Source organism: Sceloporus occidentalis, unplaced genomic scaffold, assembly GCF_023333645.1.
Source record: "Sceloporus occidentalis isolate IW3139 unplaced genomic scaffold, rSceOcc1.0.p SCAF_9, whole genome shotgun sequence".
Taxonomy (NCBI): Eukaryota; Metazoa; Chordata; class Lepidosauria; order Squamata; family Phrynosomatidae; genus Sceloporus; species Sceloporus occidentalis.
In genome coordinates, this window is record NW_028316989.1 from 47,413,334 (window position 1) to 47,435,552 (window position 22,219).

General features: G+C 43.3%; 2 protein-coding genes across 2 annotated transcripts in view; both read left to right on the top strand.

Annotated features, from left to right (window-relative positions):
* Positions 1-311: 311 nt before the first annotated feature.
* On the top strand, positions 312-17,776 carry DPP8 (dipeptidyl peptidase 8). The gene is made up of 20 exons (XM_089539244.1): positions 312-727; positions 1,728-2,002; positions 2,702-2,814; positions 3,558-3,731; positions 3,837-4,005; positions 4,617-4,727; positions 5,798-5,926; positions 6,146-6,207; positions 6,461-6,561; positions 7,047-7,224; positions 7,559-7,718; positions 8,427-8,506; positions 9,289-9,441; positions 9,782-9,917; positions 10,453-10,598; positions 10,917-11,063; positions 11,978-12,130; positions 13,355-13,497; positions 14,580-14,691; positions 15,276-17,776. Exons 2-20 carry the CDS (start codon positions 1,744-1,746, stop codon positions 15,399-15,401), a joined length of 2,652 nt encoding a protein of 883 aa, XP_089395370.1. The 5' UTR covers positions 312-727; positions 1,728-1,743; the 3' UTR covers positions 15,402-17,776.
* A 1,518-nt stretch (positions 17,777-19,294) lies between these two features.
* Positions 19,295-22,219, top strand: part of LOC149307473 (immunoglobulin superfamily DCC subclass member 4-like) — a 55,582-nt gene continuing 52,657 nt past the window's right edge. Inside the window, exon 1 of the mRNA XM_089539245.1 lies at positions 19,295-19,398. Coding sequence (XP_089395371.1) covers positions 19,326-19,398 — 73 coding nt within the window. The 5' untranslated portion in view covers positions 19,295-19,325. The remainder of the gene's footprint in view (positions 19,399-22,219) is intronic.

Consider the following 22,219-nt stretch of genomic DNA (forward strand, 5'->3'; position numbering starts at 1 on the left):
GTCAAAGCCTGCTGCTTCTGAGTCCTCCTGGAGCCATTTCCTCCTGGAGAGAAGCATTCCTCCTGGGCAGGAACTCCTCCTGGGCTTTTGGAAATGGCTGCTGGCCAGAAGGCTAGAGGGATGGAGGACAGGCCCTGGGGAAGGAGGACTGGCTGGTTGGCTGCCCTGTGGCCAAGGGCCTGGGAGCTCAGGAGGAGGCAGGGAAGGAGGCCAGCTGTGCAAAGGCTGCGGGCTCTGGGCTTGCCTTTGGGGGCAGTGTGGGTCGAAGCAGGCGGTGCCTCCCTCCCTCCCTTCCTTCCTCCTGCAGCCGAGCCCGAGAAGCCGAGGAAGCGGAAAGGCCCCGCTTGGCAGCCGAGCAGCAGCAGAAGCGCCGAAGGGCCCTCGCCAAGCCTTGCGCCTTTTGGAGAGGTGGCAGGGGGACCCTCTTTGAGCCCTTGGTGCCAGGAGAGGGCTTGAAGGGGGCACCCAGCCAGCCAGCCACTGACCCTCCGGACCCTCCGGGTGCCCCCTGCCCCCCTCTGCCCCCTGCCCCGGGCTCCTGCCAGCCCCCAAGCCCTGCGCAAAAAGGGAGCCCAGGAGAAGCCCCTCCATCCCTTCTGCTCCAAGGGCGCACCAAGGAAGAGGGCGAGGCGAGGCAAGGGATCTTGGGGGATCCGAGAAGGCTTCTTTCTCCACCAAGACCAAGAGAAGGAGCAGATTTGGAGGATCCCAAGGCCCAGGCTTCTTGGTAAGAGGCATGATTGGCAAGGGATTGGCAAGGGAAGGGAGGCTTTGGATCCTCTCCTGGAAAGAAAGGGTGCCTCTATCTGCCCAGGAGGAAGGAGGCTGCAGGACACTTCTTGGGAGGGAGGGTTTGGATGGTTCAGTTGGTTTTTAGACTGGTATCTTGCATGGTTTGGAGTGTTTTAATATTGGACTGTTTGAGATTAGTAAACCGCCTTGAGTCCCTGCTCTGGAAGGAAGGCCGGATCTAAAGACACAGAAAATAATACTGTATATACTCACGTGTCAGTCTAGAAATGTTAGTCCAAAAATTGACCCCAAAAACCGAGGTCGACTTATCTATGAGTCAGTGTCAATACTATACTTTAACTCTTATTAAAAAGGGAATCGTCCGTTGGTGAAAGGCAAGAGTGCAATCTCTCCTAGAAGCACTGACCGTCCAGCGTTTAGTGTGAGCCAAAACCTTGATGCCTGCCAGAATGTTCTAGGTTCATTGTTTTCCTTGGCTTCATCATTTAGATCCTTGGTTGCATGTCCCTAAATTTTACCCTCGACTTATCCAAGGGGCATATCAAAATCCATAATTTTGGCCCTAAAACCTGCCCTGGACTTATACATGAGGTCGGCTTATAGTTGCGTAAATACAGTAATAATAATAATAATAGTTTTTTGTGGGTTGGTTTTTGTGTGTGTGTGTGTGTGTATTATGTGACCATGTTCTGGAAGAGTTTATTCCTGATGTTTGGCCAGCATCTGTGGCTGGCATCTTCAGACGATGCTGGCATGGAAGAGAGTGGTGTGTGTGTGTGTGTGTATAGTGTAAAACTACAAATCCCAGGATTCCATAGGATGGAGCTACAGCGCTTCAAGTGGTGTCAAACTACATTATTTCTACAGTACACATGGACCCTCAGACCAGGGGAAATACTGGACTCAGGCTGCATAGGATTTTATGGGTCATAACCAGCCCTTTGAATTGTGCGCCTTGGGTCTTCCCTTTCCAGAGACGCAACATGCAATATGGCAGCAGCGATGGAGACTGAACAGCCAGGCTTCGAAATCTTTGAAACAGCAGAGAACGAGGAGAATGTGGTCCCGGAAGAGAAGGCAAAGTTGGAGCCGTACTACGTGGAAAGGTACTCCTGGAGTCACCTGAAGAAGTTGCTGATGGACACAAGAAAATACCACGGATGCCTGATGGCTAAGGCACCCCATGACTTTACATTCGTGAAGAAAAATGACCCAGAAGGGCCTCATTCAGACAGGATCTACTACCTGGGTAAGTAAGTTTACAGGTTGGAACTGTGTCCTGCTTCCAGCATTCCCAAATAGTACCAAAATGTCAATTTATAGTGTATTGTTTGGGAGCGAACTCCAATCCAGATGAACTTGTTTCGGTTCCTGCCTCCGCCATTGCAATTGTTTTTCGGTCATAGTTCTCATCAGTGGATTGACTGAGTCTCCCTTATCTGAAATGCTTGGGACCAGAATGGTTTTGGATTTTGGAGGTTTTCGGATTTTGGAATATTTGCATATACATACTGAGATGTCTTAAGAGATAGGCCCCAAGTCTAAACGTGACATTCATTTATGTTTCATATATACCTTTATACACAGAGCTTGAAGGCAATTTTATACACAATATTTTTAATAATTTCCCATAATTGTCAGTTCTGAATGCAATGGAAAAGGTTTTTTTTTTTTTTTTTTTTTTTTTTTTGCATGGTCTTAAAGGGGAGGAAACAACCAACCTCCTGCTTTACCACTGGAGTAAGAGAGCAATATATTTTGTTACAGTGGAACGAAGCTGTGCTCACCTAGAAGAATGCATGTTTTATAAATGCAGATGAATTGAGGCTTTCATAATTTAAAGTCACCTATTTTGACCTTGAATCGGGTCTTCTGTCATATTGCTCTGCACAATGTTTTGCTAACAAGAAAATCCCATATGCAATTTTTGTCTGTTTTTAATATTTAGCTATGTCTGGTGAGAACAGGGAAAACACGCTTTTCTATTCCGATATTCCCAAGAGCGTAAACAAGGCCGCTGTCCTCATGCTTTCCTGGAAGCCTCTCTTAGACCTTTTTCAGGTGGGTTGCATCTTCTACATTTCAGTCCTTATTTCATTACAGAGAGAAAGAATACAAGAAGTCTTTGAGCAATATTCTTTCCAGTGCACATTTTTCCCCAAGGCCTTGTCTGAGTGAGCTGCATTTATTAGAGGACGAGAACCATTAAGCAGAAGCTAGAATGGAAAACTTCATAGCTCCGATTACTTTCTTGCCCAGCTGTGTTCTTCAGTGATTAAAAATTTAAAGCATTTTCCACTTTTAAGATGCTTGGCTTTGGTGCGTTTTGCAAATGGCCTTCTGTTGGGATACATTCTCCTATCCAGCTAAAGAGCATTTTACTGTTGATGGCCTTGGACTGGAGGAAAAGAATGCAAGACATCCTTGAGCAAAATGCAGCCAAAGTTAGTTGTGATGCAAGTCCTCTTTCAATTCAAGCAGGCTGCATTTGCACTAAAGAAAAAACTCAGTTTGATACCATTTTAACTGCCATGGCTCCATCCTATGGAATCCAGGGATTTGTTGTTTTGCAAGGTATTTAGCCTTTGCTACCAATAAAGTGTTGATGCCTCACAAAACTACAAATCCCAGGGGTCTATAAAATGGAACCATGGCAGTTAAAGTGGTGTCAGTCTGCATTATTTTCTACAGTGTAGATGCATCAAATGTCAGTTTAAGAAAACAAAAAGCTAGCCCTATTAGTAACACAAAGATGAAACAGGTTGTAGTCCATCCTTTCTGAGACTATCTCCTTCCCATATCAGGCTAGCTTGGACTACGGGATGTACTCCCGCGAGGAGGAGTTGTTGCGGGAGAGGAAGCGGATCGGGACGATCGGGATTGCCTCTTACGATTACCACCAGGAAAGCGGGACGTTTTTGTTCCAAGCGGGGAGCGGGATTTACCACGTGAAAGATGGCGGCCCCCGTGGGTTCACGGTGAGTTGGAACAGGTTGGTAGAAATGAATTTTGGGATCCCCAAGGGAGCAAGAGCAGCTGAGCCCTTTCCAAATGTCCTTTTCCTTTCTTGCTCACATTTGCAGAAACAGCCTTTGAGGCCCAGTTTGGTGGAGACAAGTTGCCCAAACATACGGATGGATCCCAAGATATGTCCAGCGGATCCCAACTGGATTGCCTTTATCCACAGCAGTGACATCTGGATCTCCAATCTGGAAACCAAGGAAGAAAGGAGACTGACCTTTGTTCACAAAGGTGACAGCACTTTAGGCTTGTTGGGAATTGATGAACACTAACCATAGTTTGTTGCCTTTCTTTGGGATCCTTAGTTAAGACCCCCCAAATGTTCATTAAAACCATGATAGGACTTACCTTGACCCTATGAATGGATGATAGGTAGACTCCAGCAAAACCTTTTAAGGAAAGGGTCTTAACCATGGTTTGCTTAGTGCTGATACAACGCTTAACCCTAGATAAAGCAAATCATGGTTTAGGAGCCCACTTCAAGCATATTGGTTTGTGACCAGTTCTTAACCCCAATTCTGTTATTAAGAAGGAGAAAAGCAAGCCATGCTTAAGTGTTGCACATGTTTGCCAATAACACTTCTGTTGATGAACTAATGTTGTTGTGTGACTTCAAGTTGTTTCTGACTTATGGCGACCCTAATCATGGGTTTTTCATGGGAAAGTTTCGGGTAACTCAAATGGGCCCTAAGCGTATTCGATAGCTACTGAATGCAAAAGAAAAGAAACACAGGACTCGGGAGAACCACTGTGTGATGCTCATGCATGTGCCGAATTTCCTCCCCAAAGTTGCCCTCTTTACTGAAAAACAAAACAAAACATTCCTTGCACTGTCTGTGTAGAATTTGCCAACATCGAGGAAGACCCAAAATCCGCCGGGGTTGCTACGTTTGTGCTTCAAGAGGAATTCGATAGATACACAGCATACTGGTGGTGTCCCAGGGCAGAGCCAAGTGAGTATGCAAAAGCACCCAGATCCCAGGATTTTTGTGTTTTAAACTGGTGTTGTGTGTTGTATGTTTGTACGGTGGGGACCTTGGCACCCGATAACCACTGTAAAAATATGAATGAAATTGGCTCTGCTGACTCAGGCTGCTGGTTAACTGCAGTCCAACAACATTGGGAGGGCTTTGCATTTGCTACCTCTGATTTAAGCATTCAATTGAACTGCGGTTTGGAGTTCTGATTACCGTATGTATTTGACTGTAAGCTGAGGGCAGGTTTTGGGGCCAAAATGATGGATTTTGATATGACCCTTGGATACATCAAGGGTAAAACTTAGGGGCCTGTAGTGAAAGATGCAAAGGTCAAAGCAAAGGAAAACTTTGCAAAGAACTTACAAAATTACAGCAGGCACAACTATTTATATTCATACTAAAGGCTGAATGCATGAGAGAGTAGAAGGGGGTCAGTGCTTATAGGAAAGCTTAAACTCTTGCCTTTCACCAGGGGAATATATATATATATATATACACACACACACACACACACACACACTCACTCTCTCTCTCTCTCTCTCTCTCTCTCACATCCTTCCATATTTGCGGATTTGATATTTGCGGATTTGATTAATATGTTCTGTCTAGGAATAGTTAGGTCCTCCAGTGCAACTCTGTGGTAACATTAACTAAAAGTTGCACTGAAAGACCTAGAGATTCCTAGAAAGAATACTCTACTAGGCATAGTAGCTCCTCCGGTGCAGTTTCTATGGTCAGTGTCTGTCGGACGTTGACCACAGAGTTGCGCTGGAAGACCTAGAGATTCCTAGAGAGCTGTCCTCTCAGGTCAAAATATGGCGTTTTTGTTATTTGTGGTTTTTCCATATTCACTGGGATTTTGCACCCCGAGCCCTAGCAAATATGGAGGGACAAATGCATATATAAATATACAAGTTGAAGTACAGTACTTACATTGACCCATGGATAAGTCAATTCAGTTTTTTTGGGTCCATTTTTTAACCTGAATTTCTAGACTTATACGTGAGGATATATAGTAAGTAAAATTGCTCTGTCTTTCTTGGCAGCTTCTGGAGGAGGCAAGATCCTCAGGATTCTTTATGAAGAGAATGATGAGTCGGAGGTGGAGATCATCCACGTCACGTCCCCCATGTTGGAGACCAGAAGGACGGATTCCTTCCGTTATCCCAAAACAGGTGAGGTGTGATCCTGCTGTGTTTTAAGTACAAGCCAATTTTGATCCTTAGTGTATGAACCAGCGTTGAGAATGAATGAGTGGGCGAATCTCTGATTCAGACAACAAGCAGAATGAAGCATCATTGGGAATACAAAATTATTCGTTCCTGCGAGTAAAACTAAAATAAAATAAAGCTTGTGTCAACTAATTTCTTTTGTGACTGTCGCTTCCATTCTAGGCACTGCAAACCCCAAAGTAACTTTCAAGTTGGCCGAAATAATGATCGATGTGGACGGCAGAGTAAGTCAAAATGATTTTGACTATTAGGCATTCTGTGAGAACCGAAACATTGTAGAGAAAAGAAGGAGAGTCTTTCAGCCTTAGAAAGCCTTTTGGGGGGGGGGGGGGGGGGTTATAAGTGGTTTATTCCAAAATGTAAACATGCCTGGTTTAAAACCTCAAAATCGACAAAACAGTGATACTTTTATTGGCCAGCCAAAATGCCCTCCCAATGCAACTTTTCTGATCTATGTTTCCCTTCTTCTTCTGGCAGATTTCTGATGTTGTCGACAAAGAGCTCGTCCAGCCCTTTGAAATCCTGTTCGACGGCGTGGAATATATTGCCAGAGCAGGATGGACTCGGGAAGGGAAATAGTGCGTATTTTCCCTTGTCTCTTGTTTCCACAGCAGCTCTGGATTCGAATTGGGACATTCTAAGCCCACCTTAATTCACTCCTGGAGACAAACTTTTAAAGCCATTCCTTGCATTGCAGGGCTTTAAACCATATGCAGAAGAATTGGCCGAGTTCACATGCATTTTCTTAAAAGTGTTGGAAACTGCCTTATAATGACTCAGAGACCCAGGGATCTTCCATCCCTATCTCTACCACCAAAGTGAGAACTTACTCTCATCTCACTGCTATGGCCACCAAATGTGGGGACTTTCATGGTGCATATGTGAGACTATAGTCGTCTTATATCTGTACTGGGCATCGCCATCATCTGCTGCCGTTGAACACCCAGTTCTAGGCACTTTCTTGGAAGTGATTCCCATTGATATGAATGGGCCTTTCTTGCCATGAAACCATATTGCTCAGTAGTACCTACTGCTGTTTCTGATTTTCCTTTCTTCCTTTCAGCGCTTGGGCCATTTTGCTCGACCGCTCCCAAACGCGGCTCCAGATTACCTTGCTGCCCCCAGCGTTGTTCATTGCTGTGGAAGATGATGCCATGGAGAGGCAGAAACTGATGGATGCTGTGCCTGACTCTGTCACGCCATTGATCATTTATGAAGAAACTACAGACGTCTGGATAAATGTAAGAGTTGAGCCTCTTGAGATCCAGCTCTTGGCCATTGCTATTTGGTTTGCTGCTGTGATGTTGTAGAATATTTTAAAAGGTCTGATTGCATGGAAGGTGTCAGGTCCAACAGGATACTTAGTTCAGAAATCCAGGCTTTAGTAGTCAAAACTCAGAAAAACTTCATTAAGAAACTGTAGATCCACTCCAGGGATGTTTATTGCCAGAACTGACCAACAAGCGTTAATATTGCCTAGTGAAATTATCGGCAATTTCAAAGTTTCAATAAGGAGGGATGGGTTTCAACCATCATACCCTTGGCTTTCGCTCTCAATCTTTCTTTGTCCCACAGATCCATGATATCTTCCACGTCTTCCCTCAAACCCATGAGGATGTGATTGAGTTCATCTTCGCCTCTGAGTGCAGGACGGGATTTCGGCACCTCTACAGAATCACTACCGTTTTAAAGGAGAGCAGATACAAGCGGTCAAATGGAGGGCTCCCTACTCCAAGTAAACAGCTGCGGCCGTTGTTGTTGTTGCTTCAGAATCACGGGTGTGCACCATGCGCTTGGGCACAAAGTCCCCAAATCTGCTTTGTGTTAGACCACTGAACGCCCTCCAATATGCGCATTTTTCACTTGCTTTGATGGCCTTTTTTCAGTTTGCTGCTAACTTTTATTGGCAGGGTTCCAGCTTGTGATGGAAGGCCGGGACCCACCAGCATTGATCCTATATACCTTTAGCCTGCATAGAATCTATACATATTTAATGTATAGAGCCTGCAAACTTTTAGCCTATTGTAAATGTACACCGGGGTAGGTGTCTGTCATCCCACAGTTGTGAAAGCAATTGTGAAGTAGGTCTTGATCTCCCCTATTGCACAATAGCCAAATTGCTCCGCAACCACCGCATCAAAAGTGTGAAAGAGGTCAGTGTGTAGGTGCTTGCAGAATGGTTGTCTGCATCACACTTGTGTACTTCCTACACAACCATTTTTACACTGGTGTGATACATCAACAGGATTCTGGCTTTTGTAGTTGTGAGATGTAAGTGTAAGTGCTGTCTTGGGTAGAATGATCCCTAAGAAAATGGAAGCATAATTGCCCATGCCTCCTAGTATTTTATTAATGGTATGGGGAAATGGACGTTGTGCCGGACAGACAAGCAGGAGAATTTGCACAGGGACCTGTATCATTTTAATCTCTTTCTCTTTTGCAGGTGATTTCTTGTGCCCCATTAAAGAAGAGCTTCCAATTACTAGCGGGGAATGGGAAGTCCTTGGCCGGCATGGTTCCAATGTAAGCCCTTTTGTTTTGCTCTTCTCTGATATTTGGATGTCTCATGTTATAATAAATGCCCGTTGTTGTTGTTGTTTGTCTCCAAGTCTTTTTTTTTTTTTTTTACTTAAGGCGACCCTAAGGAAACACTGTCATGGGGTTTTCTTGGCAAGTTTCTTCAGAGGGGAGATTAAACTCTTGCCTTGAATTATATTCTGAAATCCAAAATATTCTAGAATTGTCCACATGGCTGGATAAAAAGTGACACCTTCGCCTTGTGATATTTCATTGTACGCAAACTTTGTTCTTTGTGCAAAATTACTAAAAGATAATAGCATATAAAATTATCTTCAGGCTCTGAGTATAAGGTGCGTGTGAAACGTAAATGAATTTCGTGTTTAGACTTGGGTCCCGTCTCCAAAATATTGCATTATGTACATGCAAATGTTCCAAAAAGGTCTGGTCCCAAGCATTTCAGATAAAGGAGACTCAGCCTGTAATAACAAGTGGTTCTCAACTTGTACAACAGATTAAACTCTTCATTGTATATATATATTTAGGTATATATGTGCTAAAATACAGTGTACTTGCATTGACCCATGGATAAGTCGACTTAGGTTTTTGAGGTCAATTTTTTAACCTAAATATGAGTATATACGGTATATATCTTTCAGCGAATTAAGGTCCCCCTTTGGCAATTGAAACTGACTAAACATGAAGTCATTTTCAGTTGATGAAATTTTCGACGGATGTTTGCAAACTCGGGTCATTTCTGGTTTTTTTATGTGTATGTTTCTTATTAGATCCGGGTCGATGAAGCTAAAAAACTGGTATATTTTGAAGGTACGAAGGATACTCCCTTGGAGCATCACTTGTACGTTGCTAGCTACGAAAACCCAGGAGAAGTCAAGCGGCTGACGGAAAGCGGTTTCTCACACGCCTGCTGCGTCAGCCAGGTACTTTCCCTGCCTCTTTGTGCCTTTGTCTTGTTTCCCCCTAAATAGGGGAAAGTAGTGTGATGCCATCGACTTGGGTTAAGAAATTTGGTTGCATTTATTGATTGTATACAGATTGAGTATTGCTCAGCATTGAGCAGTAAACACCAGTAATGACATTTATGGCTATTGGGTAGTAAACACAGCATCTCCCTCTTATTTTGCTTAGGGAAAATTTGTATTTTATTATTATTAGGAAGAGGGTGGGCTTTCAGTGTCCATTTTGTTCCTTTGGAGGGAATTGTGCATACAAGGCGATATCATTGCACGGTCTGTCATGGCTTCTTATCCTTTTCCCCAGAACTGTGACATGGTTATTTCTAAATTCAGCAGCCAAAAGACCCCGCACCAGGTGTCCCTCTATAAACTGACCGGCCTGGAAGACAACATTGCCAACAAGTCAAAGGAATTTTGGGCCACCATTTTAGATTCTACAGGTAACCTCCCTGTTATACTTAATGCTGCGGAAGAGATCGAATGGCATTTGTCCCAGATCCAGCAGGAGTCCCAAGGTGCTGCCGCATTGCAAAATTAATGCACTTTGACACTGCTTTAACTGTCTGACGGAGCAGGAGAAATATCTCACAAAGCTACAAATCCCAGAATTGCATAGCATTGAACCATGGCAGTTAAAGTGGCATCAAATTGCATTAATTTTGCAGGGTTCTTGTTATCCATTGGGGTTTGGTTATAGGATCCCCCTTGGATAACAAAATCTATAAATAGAAAGGCAGAGCAAAATAGTGTCCTCTCTATAAAATGACAAAATCAAGGTTTGCTATTTGAAATCTATTCTTTCTTTGAATATTTTCAAGCTGTGGATGCTTGAATCCATGGATTAAAAGATCCATGGATAAAGAGGGCCAACTGTATTGGTAGAAGTCTGTGGGTATTCAATCCCGGATGTGAGCACTTGTCCCTCTGCTCCTTCCTTCCTTGACAACAATAGACAACTCCTTTCTTTTCCTGTAGGTCCTCTCCCAGATTACATCCCCCCCGAGATCTTCTCCTTTGAGAGTTCCTCAGGATTTGTGCTTTATGGGATGATGTATAAGCCTCACAATCTACAACCTGGGAAGAAATATCCAACTGTGCTTTTTATATATGGCGGCCCCCAGGTAAGTCTGTTGCAGGGGTGGGCAACTGTGCGCACAACCAAATGCATAAACACATACATACACAGTGTACAGTATACAGCTGCATGCACCACCTTGAACTGAATGTGGGCATTTTAGACCAGACCCTCCATCAGGGAACTTACCTGTAAGATACCAATATATTACATCCCTATCTTCTTCTTTTCACACTTTCCTCTGCCTTTATTTCGGTTTTAAAGCTTTTATGTTAGGTACTGTATATGTTAATTTTTTAAAGAAGTGAATTTTTGAGCACTTCCATGTATGAAATGGAAGGTTTTTTCCAATGTTTCCTTCTAGGTGCAGCTGGTGAACAACAGGTTTAAAGGGGTCAAATATTTCCGCTTGAACACGCTGGCTTCCTTGGGTTACGCCGTTGTGGTGATTGACAACAGGGGCTCTTGCCACCGAGGTTTGAACTTCGAAGGTGCCTTTAAACATAAGATGGTAAGTCTGCAAAATGGAGGTTGAGCTGATGTGGGCTTTGCAATTTCTCAGCAGAGCGTAGAATAAGTTTTTGGGTGAATAAGGATGCTGGCAATAACAGGAGACCATTTTCTTGTTTAAACTCAAGATCTGGGCACATAATGTTGGGCTGCAAGTCCCATCACTCCAACTCAGTGTAGGGATGATGGGTGTTGTATTCCAGCCACCTCAAGAGAGCCACCAATGGTTCATCCATATTGCAGTTAGCTGAGTGCTTCGGAAAGTATTTAAAAACGATTATAAACTGTCTTACACCAACTCTGTCCATCGACTTGAGTGGCCAAGATCCGATTAGACACTAGCAGAGCATGAAGCTGCAACAGCACACATGCGCTAGTGATCAGAATTGTTCAACGATGGCACAGACTGCCTTGGAGCTGCCTCTAGACCAAGTCTATGAAAATTCATACTACAACTTCTTTCATACAGTTAATCTCAAACATTTTGCAAGATCCCTTTAAATACTACATTCAGCAAGATCCCTTTGCATACTAAATTCAGAGACATGGATACATCTGAATTGTACCTGCATGTGCAGTGCTTACATTTTTGCAGAACTCAGTTTATGCAACCATGAGCTGAATATATCTGTGGCACAACAGTCATAAATAGTGCAGCCACATGTATAAGAGAATATATGTGTGAATATAACACCAGCATGATTACAACCATTGTTGAATCCTATCTACTAGTGATTCTTAATTTCTCAGCCTTATTGCCTGGCAGGAATCTTTTGAACTGGAGATTTCAGAGGATGAACGTTTCCTCCTATGTTCACAAAGCGAACCATCTACACTTTGTGTATAGGGCTCAGGGGTGGACCACAGCACCTCCACCAAAAGCAGGTTCCTTACAAAATGTTATTTTTCCACCAGGGCCAAATTGAAATTAGTGACCAAGTGGAAGGTTTGCAGTACTTGGCTTCCCGATATGAATTCATAGATTTAGATCGGGTAGGCATTCACGGCTGGTCCTACGGCGGGTACCTCTCTCTCACGGCGTTGCTTCAGAGGCCAGACATCTTCAAGGTATGCTTGTCTCAGGGTTGGGAAAAGGAAACAGTTTCTTGCATTCATGTGTGGGACTAAATCAGAAAATTTAAGTGACAAAATGTGGTTCAGATGTTGTCAGTAATCATTGTTCTTTAAAAAGCACTCTTTTAAAGTAAATTGTTTTGGTTGACCTTAAGTTAATTGAAGGGCTTGTCTCGGAATTGCATTTCTTACACTGTAAAATGAAGCGATTAAATCATTGATTGTGTCTTCCTGCATGGCAGAATGGGGTTGGATGGCTCTTGGGGGTCTCTTCCAACTCTAGGATTCTATGAAACTATGATAGGATTTCCCAATGTATTGATTAACCTTCCAGTCATTGATGGATTGTATCTTCCTCCATGGCAGAATGGGGTTGGATTGGGCGGCCATTGGGGGTCCCCTCCAACTCTAGGATTCTATGAAACTATAATAAGATTTCCCAATATATTGATTAACCTTCTGTCAATGATTGATTGTGTCTTCCTGCATGGCAGAAAGGGGTTGGACAGGATAGCCCTTGGGGTCTCTTCCAACTCTAGGATTCTATGAAACTATGATAGGATTTCCCAATGTATTGATTAACCTTCCAATCATTGATGGATTGTATCTTCCTGCATGGCAGAATGGGGTTGGATTGGGTGGCCATTGGGGGTCCCTTCCAACTCTAGGAGTCTATGAAACTATAATAAGATTTCCCAATATATTGATTAACCTTCTATCAATGATTGATTGTGTCTTCCTGCATGGCAGAAGGGGGTTGGATTGGATAGCCCTTGGGGCCTCTTCCAACTCTAGGATTCTATGAAATTATGATAGGATTGCCCAATATATTATATTATAGCCACTCTGAGAGCCTTTAGGGCTGAAGAGAGGGATATCAATACTGTAGATAGATAGATAGATAGATAGATAGATAGATAGATAGATAGATAGATAGATAAATTTCCAATCATTGATTGATTGTGTCTTTCTGAATGGCAGAATGGGGTTGGAGTGGATGGCCCTTGGAATCCATTCCAAATCTAGGAATATAGATAGATAGATAGATAGATAGATAGATAGATAGATAGATAGATTAACCTTCCAATCATTGATGGATTGTGTCTTCCTGCATGGCAGAAGGGGGTTGGATTGGGTGGCCCTTGGGGTCTCTTCCAGTTCTGGGATCCCAGGGTTCAGTCCCAGCGGCTGATCTTTTTCTTTTTAACTTCCCTGCAGGTCGCTGTGGCTGGGGCGCCCGTCACGCTGTGGTTGTTCTACGACACCGGATACACCGAGCGTTACATGGGCCACCCGGATAACAACGAACAGGGCTATTACCTTGGCTCTGTCGCTATGCAAGCAGATAAATTTCCTTCCGAGTAAGAGCTGGTCTTCTCTCTTTCTTCCCCTTGCCTTCTTCTCTGACGTTTGAAATCCCACCCGAATACTTCATTTCCTGCCTCATTAAACGCTTAAATAATTGTATGGTATTTTTTTAAAAAAACAAGAAAAGCTTCTTCATAAACCGGAATGGGCATTTACATAATCAGGTCTCATTAGGAGTAATCTCCTTGAGTCTGATTGTCATTAAGGTATTAACTTTTGGCTTGGAGATATTAACAAGCAGACCTCCCTTTGACTCAGATTAGGTAATTAGGCCTTGTGTTAATTAAGGGCATCGGTTAGGTGGGCCACCCAAGTAGATGGGTGTGGGTTAGCCTTGCTTCTTCCCATAGTCCATCCACACTGCAGAAATAATCCGGTTTGACACCACTTTAACTGCCATGGCTCAATACCATGATATTCTGGGCATGGCAGTTTGTTGCAAGGCTCTAGTGCCACAGCAAGCTACCATGTCCAGATTTCCATAGCATTGCTCCATGGCAGTAAAAGCGGTGTCAAACTGGATTATTTCGGCAGTGTGGATACAGTCCCAGATGAAGATGAAGGGGGTTATGTTTTATATCCTGGGATGTCTAAGAGAGGTGCCCCAAGAGCAAAGAAACGAAGGAGGTGGGATAATTCAATTGACCAGCCTTGCTTTGTTAAAAGTTTTCCTATTAGCCAAAATTAGAGGGAAATAATTTGCTTCACCTAAGCAAAGTTGTGCTTTATAATTCACATCCATATCCAAAACGACTCAAGAACACAGTAGGATATATTTTCTCAATATAATATAACATAATATAACATAATCTCTTCCAACTCAGTGATTCTGTGATTCTAATATCTATTAAGCAATGCATTTCTAGACCTGATCATGTTTCTGTTGCAAAACTTAGTTGTGATATGGGAAGCTTTCCTTCTCCCTTGGCTATCTTACTGCTTGAGATGTGGATTGCAATGCATTGCATTGCAATGCTGTGGAAAAGGTTGAGATTTCAATCCACCGTATTGCCCTTAAGTCTAAACAGTTCAGAAGTTTTAAATTGATTATGTGTTCTCCTGCTTGTGTCTCCAGGCCCAACAGGTTGCTGCTACTTCACGGGTTCTTAGATGAAAATGTTCACTTTGCACACACTAGTATCTTGCTGAGTTTTCTGGTCAGGGCTGGGAAGCCTTATGATCTGCAGGTAAGGAGGAATTCATCTGTTAACTGATGTAATCAAATACAAATTACATAGATAAAATAATTATAAAACAGTGAAAAACGGCCAATGGAGTAGGCCATTAAGTTCTGGGCACCTCATTTTAGGAAGGATATAAGGTGCATCTGCACTAGAAATAATGCAGGTTGACACCGCTTTTACAGCCATGACTCAGTCCTATAGAATTCTGCCATCTATATACTGTATATACATGGACTGTATGAATCTAGAAATGTTAGTCATAAATTGACCTCCCCAAAATGAGTCTGCTTATCCATGGGTCAATGTAACTTGTTGTTATTGCATGCTTTCAAGTCGTTTCTGGTGTATCGCAAACCTATCATGGGGTTTTCTTGGCACGGTTTGTTCAGAGAGGCTGAGAGAGTGTGACTTGCCCAATGCCACCCAGTGTGTTTCCATGGCTGAACAGGGAATCGAACCCTGGTCTCCGGAGTCACAGTCCAGCCCTTCAGCCACTGCACCACACTGGCTCTCTGTATATATAAATACATTAAAAAACAGATATATAGAGTGACTAACACTCTTCTTTTCTTTTCTTTTCTCTTAAGATTTATCCCCAGGAAAGACACAGCATCCGAGTCCCTGAGTCTGGAGAGCACTATGAACTTCACCTCTTATATTACCTCCAAGAAAACCTAGGATCGCGCATGGCTGCGTTGAAGGCAGTGCCGTGATGTCCCCCTCCTTCAAAATCCCCCCTCCGCAGACGCATAGAGCTCCTTAAGACCCTCGGGCCGAATGTCGCGTTCTAGTGCCTCCCCCTCCTCTGACACAGTTAGTGGAATCCATACACAGTCTGTCTTTATGACCATTGGTTTTATTTTTGGAAAAATCAACCCGGTGCCATACAAGGAGGAGACAGCTGTACAGGAATAAAAAGAGAGAGAGTAATTTTAAATGTAAATATTAAAGTAAACGTCTGTGCTACCTTGCAGTATGGGATTTTTCCCCTCTTAGGGCTAGTTCATGCATGCATGCATCTGTCCATATTCATCCCTCCTCTCAGTGGCCAGAAACCTACACTGCTTCAGCATGTTGTAAATATTGGTGGAACAGGTGTTGCTGACTGCTTCGACTTATGGCAACCATATGGATAAAAGACCTTTAAGACACCCTGACATCTACAGCCATGTTCAGGTACCACAAATTGAACTCAGTCATGGCTTTTTTGGTGGAGTCCATCCTTTTGTAAGGCAGCATTCCTCTTTTGCTACTGTCTTCCACCAAACCAAGCATTGGTCAAGCATATCTTTGCAATCCTGGTACTGAATACCAATGTAGCATGAAGTATGTGGAACAAGAGTCAGTGCAAACATGACAAAAAGGCAATGGATAGAGGCAGTGCACATCCACACCCGATTCTGTGTACTATAATGTATGCTCACAGCTCTACTTAATACTGTTATTAATACTGTTATCTGGATAGGTCCACTGGCAGCTTGTCCCAAAAAATAATTCCACATAGGCAGCACCACTTTAGTTACTATCAGGAAGCTGGCAACTCAATGTATGACCAGCAAAGCATTGCCTTTGTCGCTTTAGGGAAGTCTGAATCTCAAATGTTGGTGGTTTAAAAGGCCATTCGTTCACAAGTGCCAGATATCACTAGATCTCATTGAGTGGTGGAGCATGCATGTTTGAAAGCAGTCTTTGAAAAGAACTGTGTATCTCTGAGAGGTCCTTGTTTTGGGGGGACACAGTTTTTCATATTAAAACTCTTGGGGGAACATGTCAGCCAATAGCTGCCGCTCATAATAGTTAAATGGCATCTCCATTCACAGATCATTATCCATGTTCCCAGAATTGCCATGGTTGGCAAAGATCGCAGATAATAGCAAATGCTGTATTTTGGTGGAGCATAACTATTTGTGCTCATCCTAAAGACTGGATGGAGGAGGAGAGAACAATGGTCAGTGGTAGCTATGCAGTGTGTGAGGAGGCAGCCAGGTACATGTGGGGCTAAGAAAATGCACACATGTCAAAAAGGGTGGAAAGGCAGAGCAAAGCAATATTGCGATTGCATTACCAGCCATTTCAGATAGCTTTGTCTGATTTTAACCCTGAATGTCATGGGCCAGGAGCTGCAGGACTGGGACCTGGAGGAAGAGTCCAATGCAGAGGCTGAGGAAGGGACCCAGGCAAGTCTTCCAGATGGAGAAGAGCCTGCAGCTCTCCCTATTGCAGAGCTTCAGCCAGCTCCTCCTGGTGAACTGCAGCCTCAGTCAGCAAGACAAGGGCAAGACTCAGCTGGAGCTGATGAAACAGAGGACACAGCTGGACTCTTAAGGCCTCCATCAAGGAGGAGGAACAAAAGGATCCAGCCAAAGATAGAGAGAGCAAAGATGCTCAGCCAGGTTAAGCAGCAAGCAAGCACTGATTAGAGCCAGCTGGTGCCAGGCTATTTAAGAGTTGAGTTTGCTTAAGGAGTTGCTGGAAACATGTTATTTGTGTTTAGACTCCTGCATTCCTAATTCAGACCTGGCTTCTTTGAACTTTGGACCATGTTGACCTTTGTTCTTGTTGCCTCCCTTGACTTGGGCTGCTTGACCAACACCTATCTCTTAAGGGACTCTCCCAGGTGAGGATGCTTTGTAGCTGCTTGTAATTCATTGCCTCTGCCTGCATTATCAGTTGGAGGTTCCCTCCCAGCCAGCCTTTGTAGGTATTTGGTGAACCAGGACACTGGAAAGCTGACAAAACATACATAAATGTCTTATTCAAACCCTTCAAATACCTATTCCTCTTGGCACTCCTTTGAAGGGGAAGCACCAAAGAGCTGCCACCGCTGCCATTTTCCTTCCTAGGCATTCAAAAAGTGGCACTGCAGCAGAAAGCGTGTCATCTATAGGATTTATATTCTACCTTCTTCCCAAAATGGGGTCAGTGGAGAGGGTTGGTGCTTCTTCTCAGTTCTTCCGGGATGCACTAAACTGTTGCCTTTCACTACTACTCAGAGAATAAGAAATAAAGAGATAAAGTACAATACTTGCACTGATCCATGGATAAGTCAATCCAGTTTTTGGGGGGTTCAGTTTTGTGATTAAAATGTCTAGACCTATACATGTGTGTATCTACAGTCAATGGAAATGGGGTCTCCCTTGCACCAAGAGTTCAGTGGTTTGCATTTTCTAAAAAGAAAGAAGGCAAAACCTGGAGGTTTACCACATTTTGTTTTGGCACGCCACTTTCATGAACCGGTTTGCATCGAGAACAAAAGCTGTGTGAAAACACTGTGTACCCAGACATGGTGAGATGGATTTACCCACCTATGCTTTCTTGAAGAGGATGTGTGGGTGCGTTCCCCCCCCCCCCCCGCGTTGTTCTGCACCAGCGAGTAGAGGTCGGGTGTTAGGTTTCAGAACATAAAGTCCTGCTGTTCTGAAACACCTGGCGTGTAATAACCAGGCTGCAGGTCTCCAGTGTCTTCTCTATACACACAGACACAGCCAGACAAAGACTGATACACCTGCCTTCACTCCTAGCCTTATGCAAAAAGAGAACTATGCCAGTTGCATTTAAACCATCTCTTGAAATACTAGGACTAAAACAGTAAATTAAATAAATAAATCATGGGTTCATCTGTATTTGCAGCTTTGCAACAGAAGGATGGAAATGCACTGTTAACGCTGGTTAAAAATTACACACACACACATACACATATACATGTTGCTATGAGTGTCATTTCCAGTATATGGCAACCCTAACATGAACCTATTCTGGGGTTTCCTTGTCACGTTTCTTCAGAGAGGGCTTGCCATTGCCATCCTTTGAGGCTGAGTGTGACTTCTTGCCCAAAGTCCCCCACTGGGATTTTATGGCTGAGCCGGGATTCAAACCCTGGTCTGCAGAATCATAGTCCAACACGCAAACCACTATGCCGTGCTGGCACTCATATATATGGTAAAAAGGTCAGCAATACCTGTTTGAATTCTCTGCCTTTCTAAGAAACTGTATATATACATATACATTTAAAACTGCAGATAACATAAATACTGGGAACATCCTTTCACTCTCTCTGCCACTCATCTACATCCATATTTAGTAGCCGCTTGGAGAAGAAATGACAGTCATAGGCTCTGTATGATCTGTTTTTACTCTTAACTGTGACTTGAAAAGGAGTGCCTTAGATGCCAGCAGGGGATGCTGTAACACAAGATAAGAGCAAATGGAAACTGAGCTAAACTGTGGCTGCATCCACACTGCAGATATAATCCAGGTCAACACAACTTTGAACTGCTATGGCTCAAAGCTATGACATTCCGGGAACTGTAGTTTTGTGAGACATTTTGCTTTCTCTGTTGGAGATCTGGGGTGCCGCAACAAACTATAAAATCCCAGAATTCCATAGCATAGAGCCATGGCAGTTAAAGTGGTGTCAAGCTGAATTGTTTCTAATTTTTCCCACACTCAATGCAGTTTCTTGGTTACTTCCAATTTTGATCCAAGTCAGTGAGGACTGGATGCCATGACGCCATGGTCTGAGCTTTCTTACTCAATGTGTCCAGCGAGAAGAATGCGCATTGTGTTTCCTTAATGCCAGTTGCTTCTTCTCTGTTCTCAGATTGCGCAGTCACAGTCGAAGAACAACAGTTTCCATTATGCCAACTTATGCGCTGCTGCTAGAAGAGAGAAACCTAAGCCTCCTCAGCCTGGCCCACGCAGCTTGGAAAGGTGAGGGGCGCACTTAATCTCTATGAGGCTTTGGTTAGAAATGCCTGTCCCTTCGAGCTCCAAAGAACAATTATCACCTTGTTTTGCTAATTGTTTTGCACTGGGTATAATGCCGACTGGGAACAGGGAGCATCTTCCTGAGGAAAAGGGCTGTTGGGTTGCAGCTGCAGGGAAAGGAAAGAAATGTGGGGATCTTATGGGTACGCTGTGCCACTTTTTCCAGGTTTGTATAGCAAACTCACCTAACATTGCCATTGCCCTTACATTTTTGATGGACACCATGTCTATGGTGAAAACATCTCCTGGTGAAAGGCAAGAACATAATCTGTCCTGATAGCACTGATCCCCATTCTGCACTTTATTCTCTCATCCATCCAACCTTTAGTGTGAACACAAAACAATTGGAATTTTGCAAGTTCTTTGGCATCATTTTCATCTGCTCCATCCTTCAGATCCTTTGTTACATGGCTTTCATTTTTACCCTCGACTTATCCACGGGTCATATCAAAACCCATAATTTTAGCCTCAAAACCTACCTTTGACTTATACATGAGGTCGATTTATAGTTAAGTGTATACAGTAGTTTTGCTGGTATCGCGCGCAATCCTCTCCAAGTGTCCCAGTTTGGCAAGGAGTGTCCTGATAAATCCTCTGCTGTCCCACTTTTTCCAGCAGCTTCTATAATTTCCCAGTTTCTTTCTTCTCCTTACAACTTTATCCTCAACTAACTTCAATTGCTGCAAACTGAATTCAAGGTGCAAAATGAGTTTGAACTCAGTTCAACGGAGAGGAGAGAAGAGGAGGAGGAGAAGTCTTGCCCTTCTCAATTGCAAGAGGCTGGGTAACTCAAGGATCATTTCCACCTATTTCTTCCAGTACTGAGTAGTTCAAACAGACACACCATTATGTTCTAACCAAAACGTTGCTGTTGTTGTATGTGACAGTATAACACAGTAATGCACACAAAGGGACTTTGAATGACTTCATTTATTGGGTGAGAGCCAATGGCTGAATCTGCACTGCAGAAATTAATGCAGTTTGATGCCATTTTAACTGCCATGTCTCAGTGCTATGGAATTCTGGGATTTGCAGTTTTGTGAGAAATTTAGCCACAACAAAGTACAACAGTAAGCTGAAGATGAAGAGAGGCAAAGAGGAAGAGGAGAGAAACCAGGACATTTTAAAATCAGCTGAAAAGATGGAAAAGCGCAGGATTAATTGGGTCTTCCCTGCCAAATCGGGACAGTTGGAGGGCATATAATAACTACGAAAAAAGGTTGATAGACTCTCATTTAGAATTCAGAATGAATTTACTCGCCGTAGTTTTGTGCATCTGACGTAGTGGGCTGTGGTCCATGAAGTTCATAAAATAATAAATCTGTTGATCATGGAATAGTTCTCTTTCTCCACTTAAGGGCTGGGTTTCTATCGCTTCTCAAGCAGTTTTGGATTGCACCCAGTGTGTAACCTTAAAGTGAAACTACATAGTATGGACTCCAGGGCAGCCATTTGGGCACTTAAACCAGTCAAAAACATCCAGATCCTCCAGCTGTACCATAAAAACGTTGGAAACTCCTGCTGCCTCCAGGGACCTGTTGCAACAAAATGGTTTCTCTGCCCCGTCAAGTTGCGGCTGTCTTTCAGAAAAGTTATTTTCAATGACTTCAAAGTCGTTGGCCTGAAGGAAGGCAGGCTTCCCAAGAAAGGTTTCTTGGACCTGGGAAGACATCCGCATCCAAACTATTGGCAGGCCGTGTCTGAAACAAATATGCAGACATTTGGGATTGATCCCACTGCTTTTAGAAATTGGAGCCGTGAGTGAGTGTGTTAAATGCATCCAGAAAGGGCCAGGAGGATTTAGGGAATCATAAAGGCATGCAATTTATTAAATACCATTATTTTTCCCACCCTCTCTGTGTCCAGTGAAAAGCAATCCTCTGAGCAAACCCCATGATAGGTTTGCCTTAGGATCACCATAAGTCGGAAACGACTTGAGGGCACACAACAACAACACCTTTAGTCTAGCAATAGCTCTGTTCTTGAATCCTGTTGTATTTTATTACAATGGCCAGGTTGATTTTTTGGGGGGAGAAACTGGGAAGTACCAAAAATAGATGAGTGGATATTAAAGGTTAACAATGTAGTAGAAAGAGATAAACTAACTGGTTACTTGAGCAATAAAGATATTGAAGAAACAGAGGAGGAATTGTCTCCAGTAGCGGAATGTTGTAAAAAATGAAGGGACTAAATAAGCAGGGATATATAAATATGAAATGGTGGGCAAATTTAGGAGGACTGTTTAGAATTTTGTTTGATGGAAAATCAATGAAAAGGAATCTAGAAGAATCTCATTCCCACTTACAAATAAATCGGTTTGCAATCTGAATCAATGGATCGATTGGACAGCGGAGTGTGGTTCCCGCTACATTTGCCCCGATCGCATTTTCATGTGGTTCACATTCACTAATGAACTGGTTCAAAATGATTTGGTTCCAGCCAGCCGAAGGGCAGATTTAAATTGAACCCAATCCGCATCTGGTTCACACTTGCGCAGAATCGATTTATCCAAAAAGACGCAGAAAAAATCAGTGTCAAAAAGACCTGGGTTAAATGGGTCTAGCGCATGGCCCCCCTCTCCAAATCGCTTCAGCAGTTCGAGTGTGAACCATGGTCATTTAACCATCGGTTCAAACCGATTTGCAATCCAGTTTAAAAGATAGTGGGAATGAGGCCGGAGTTTGGGGGAGTAGACACAAACTGAACTTTTGGGAAGTTGTATCACATAGACATGTCTAAATAGCGTTATTGGTACTTGTGCAAA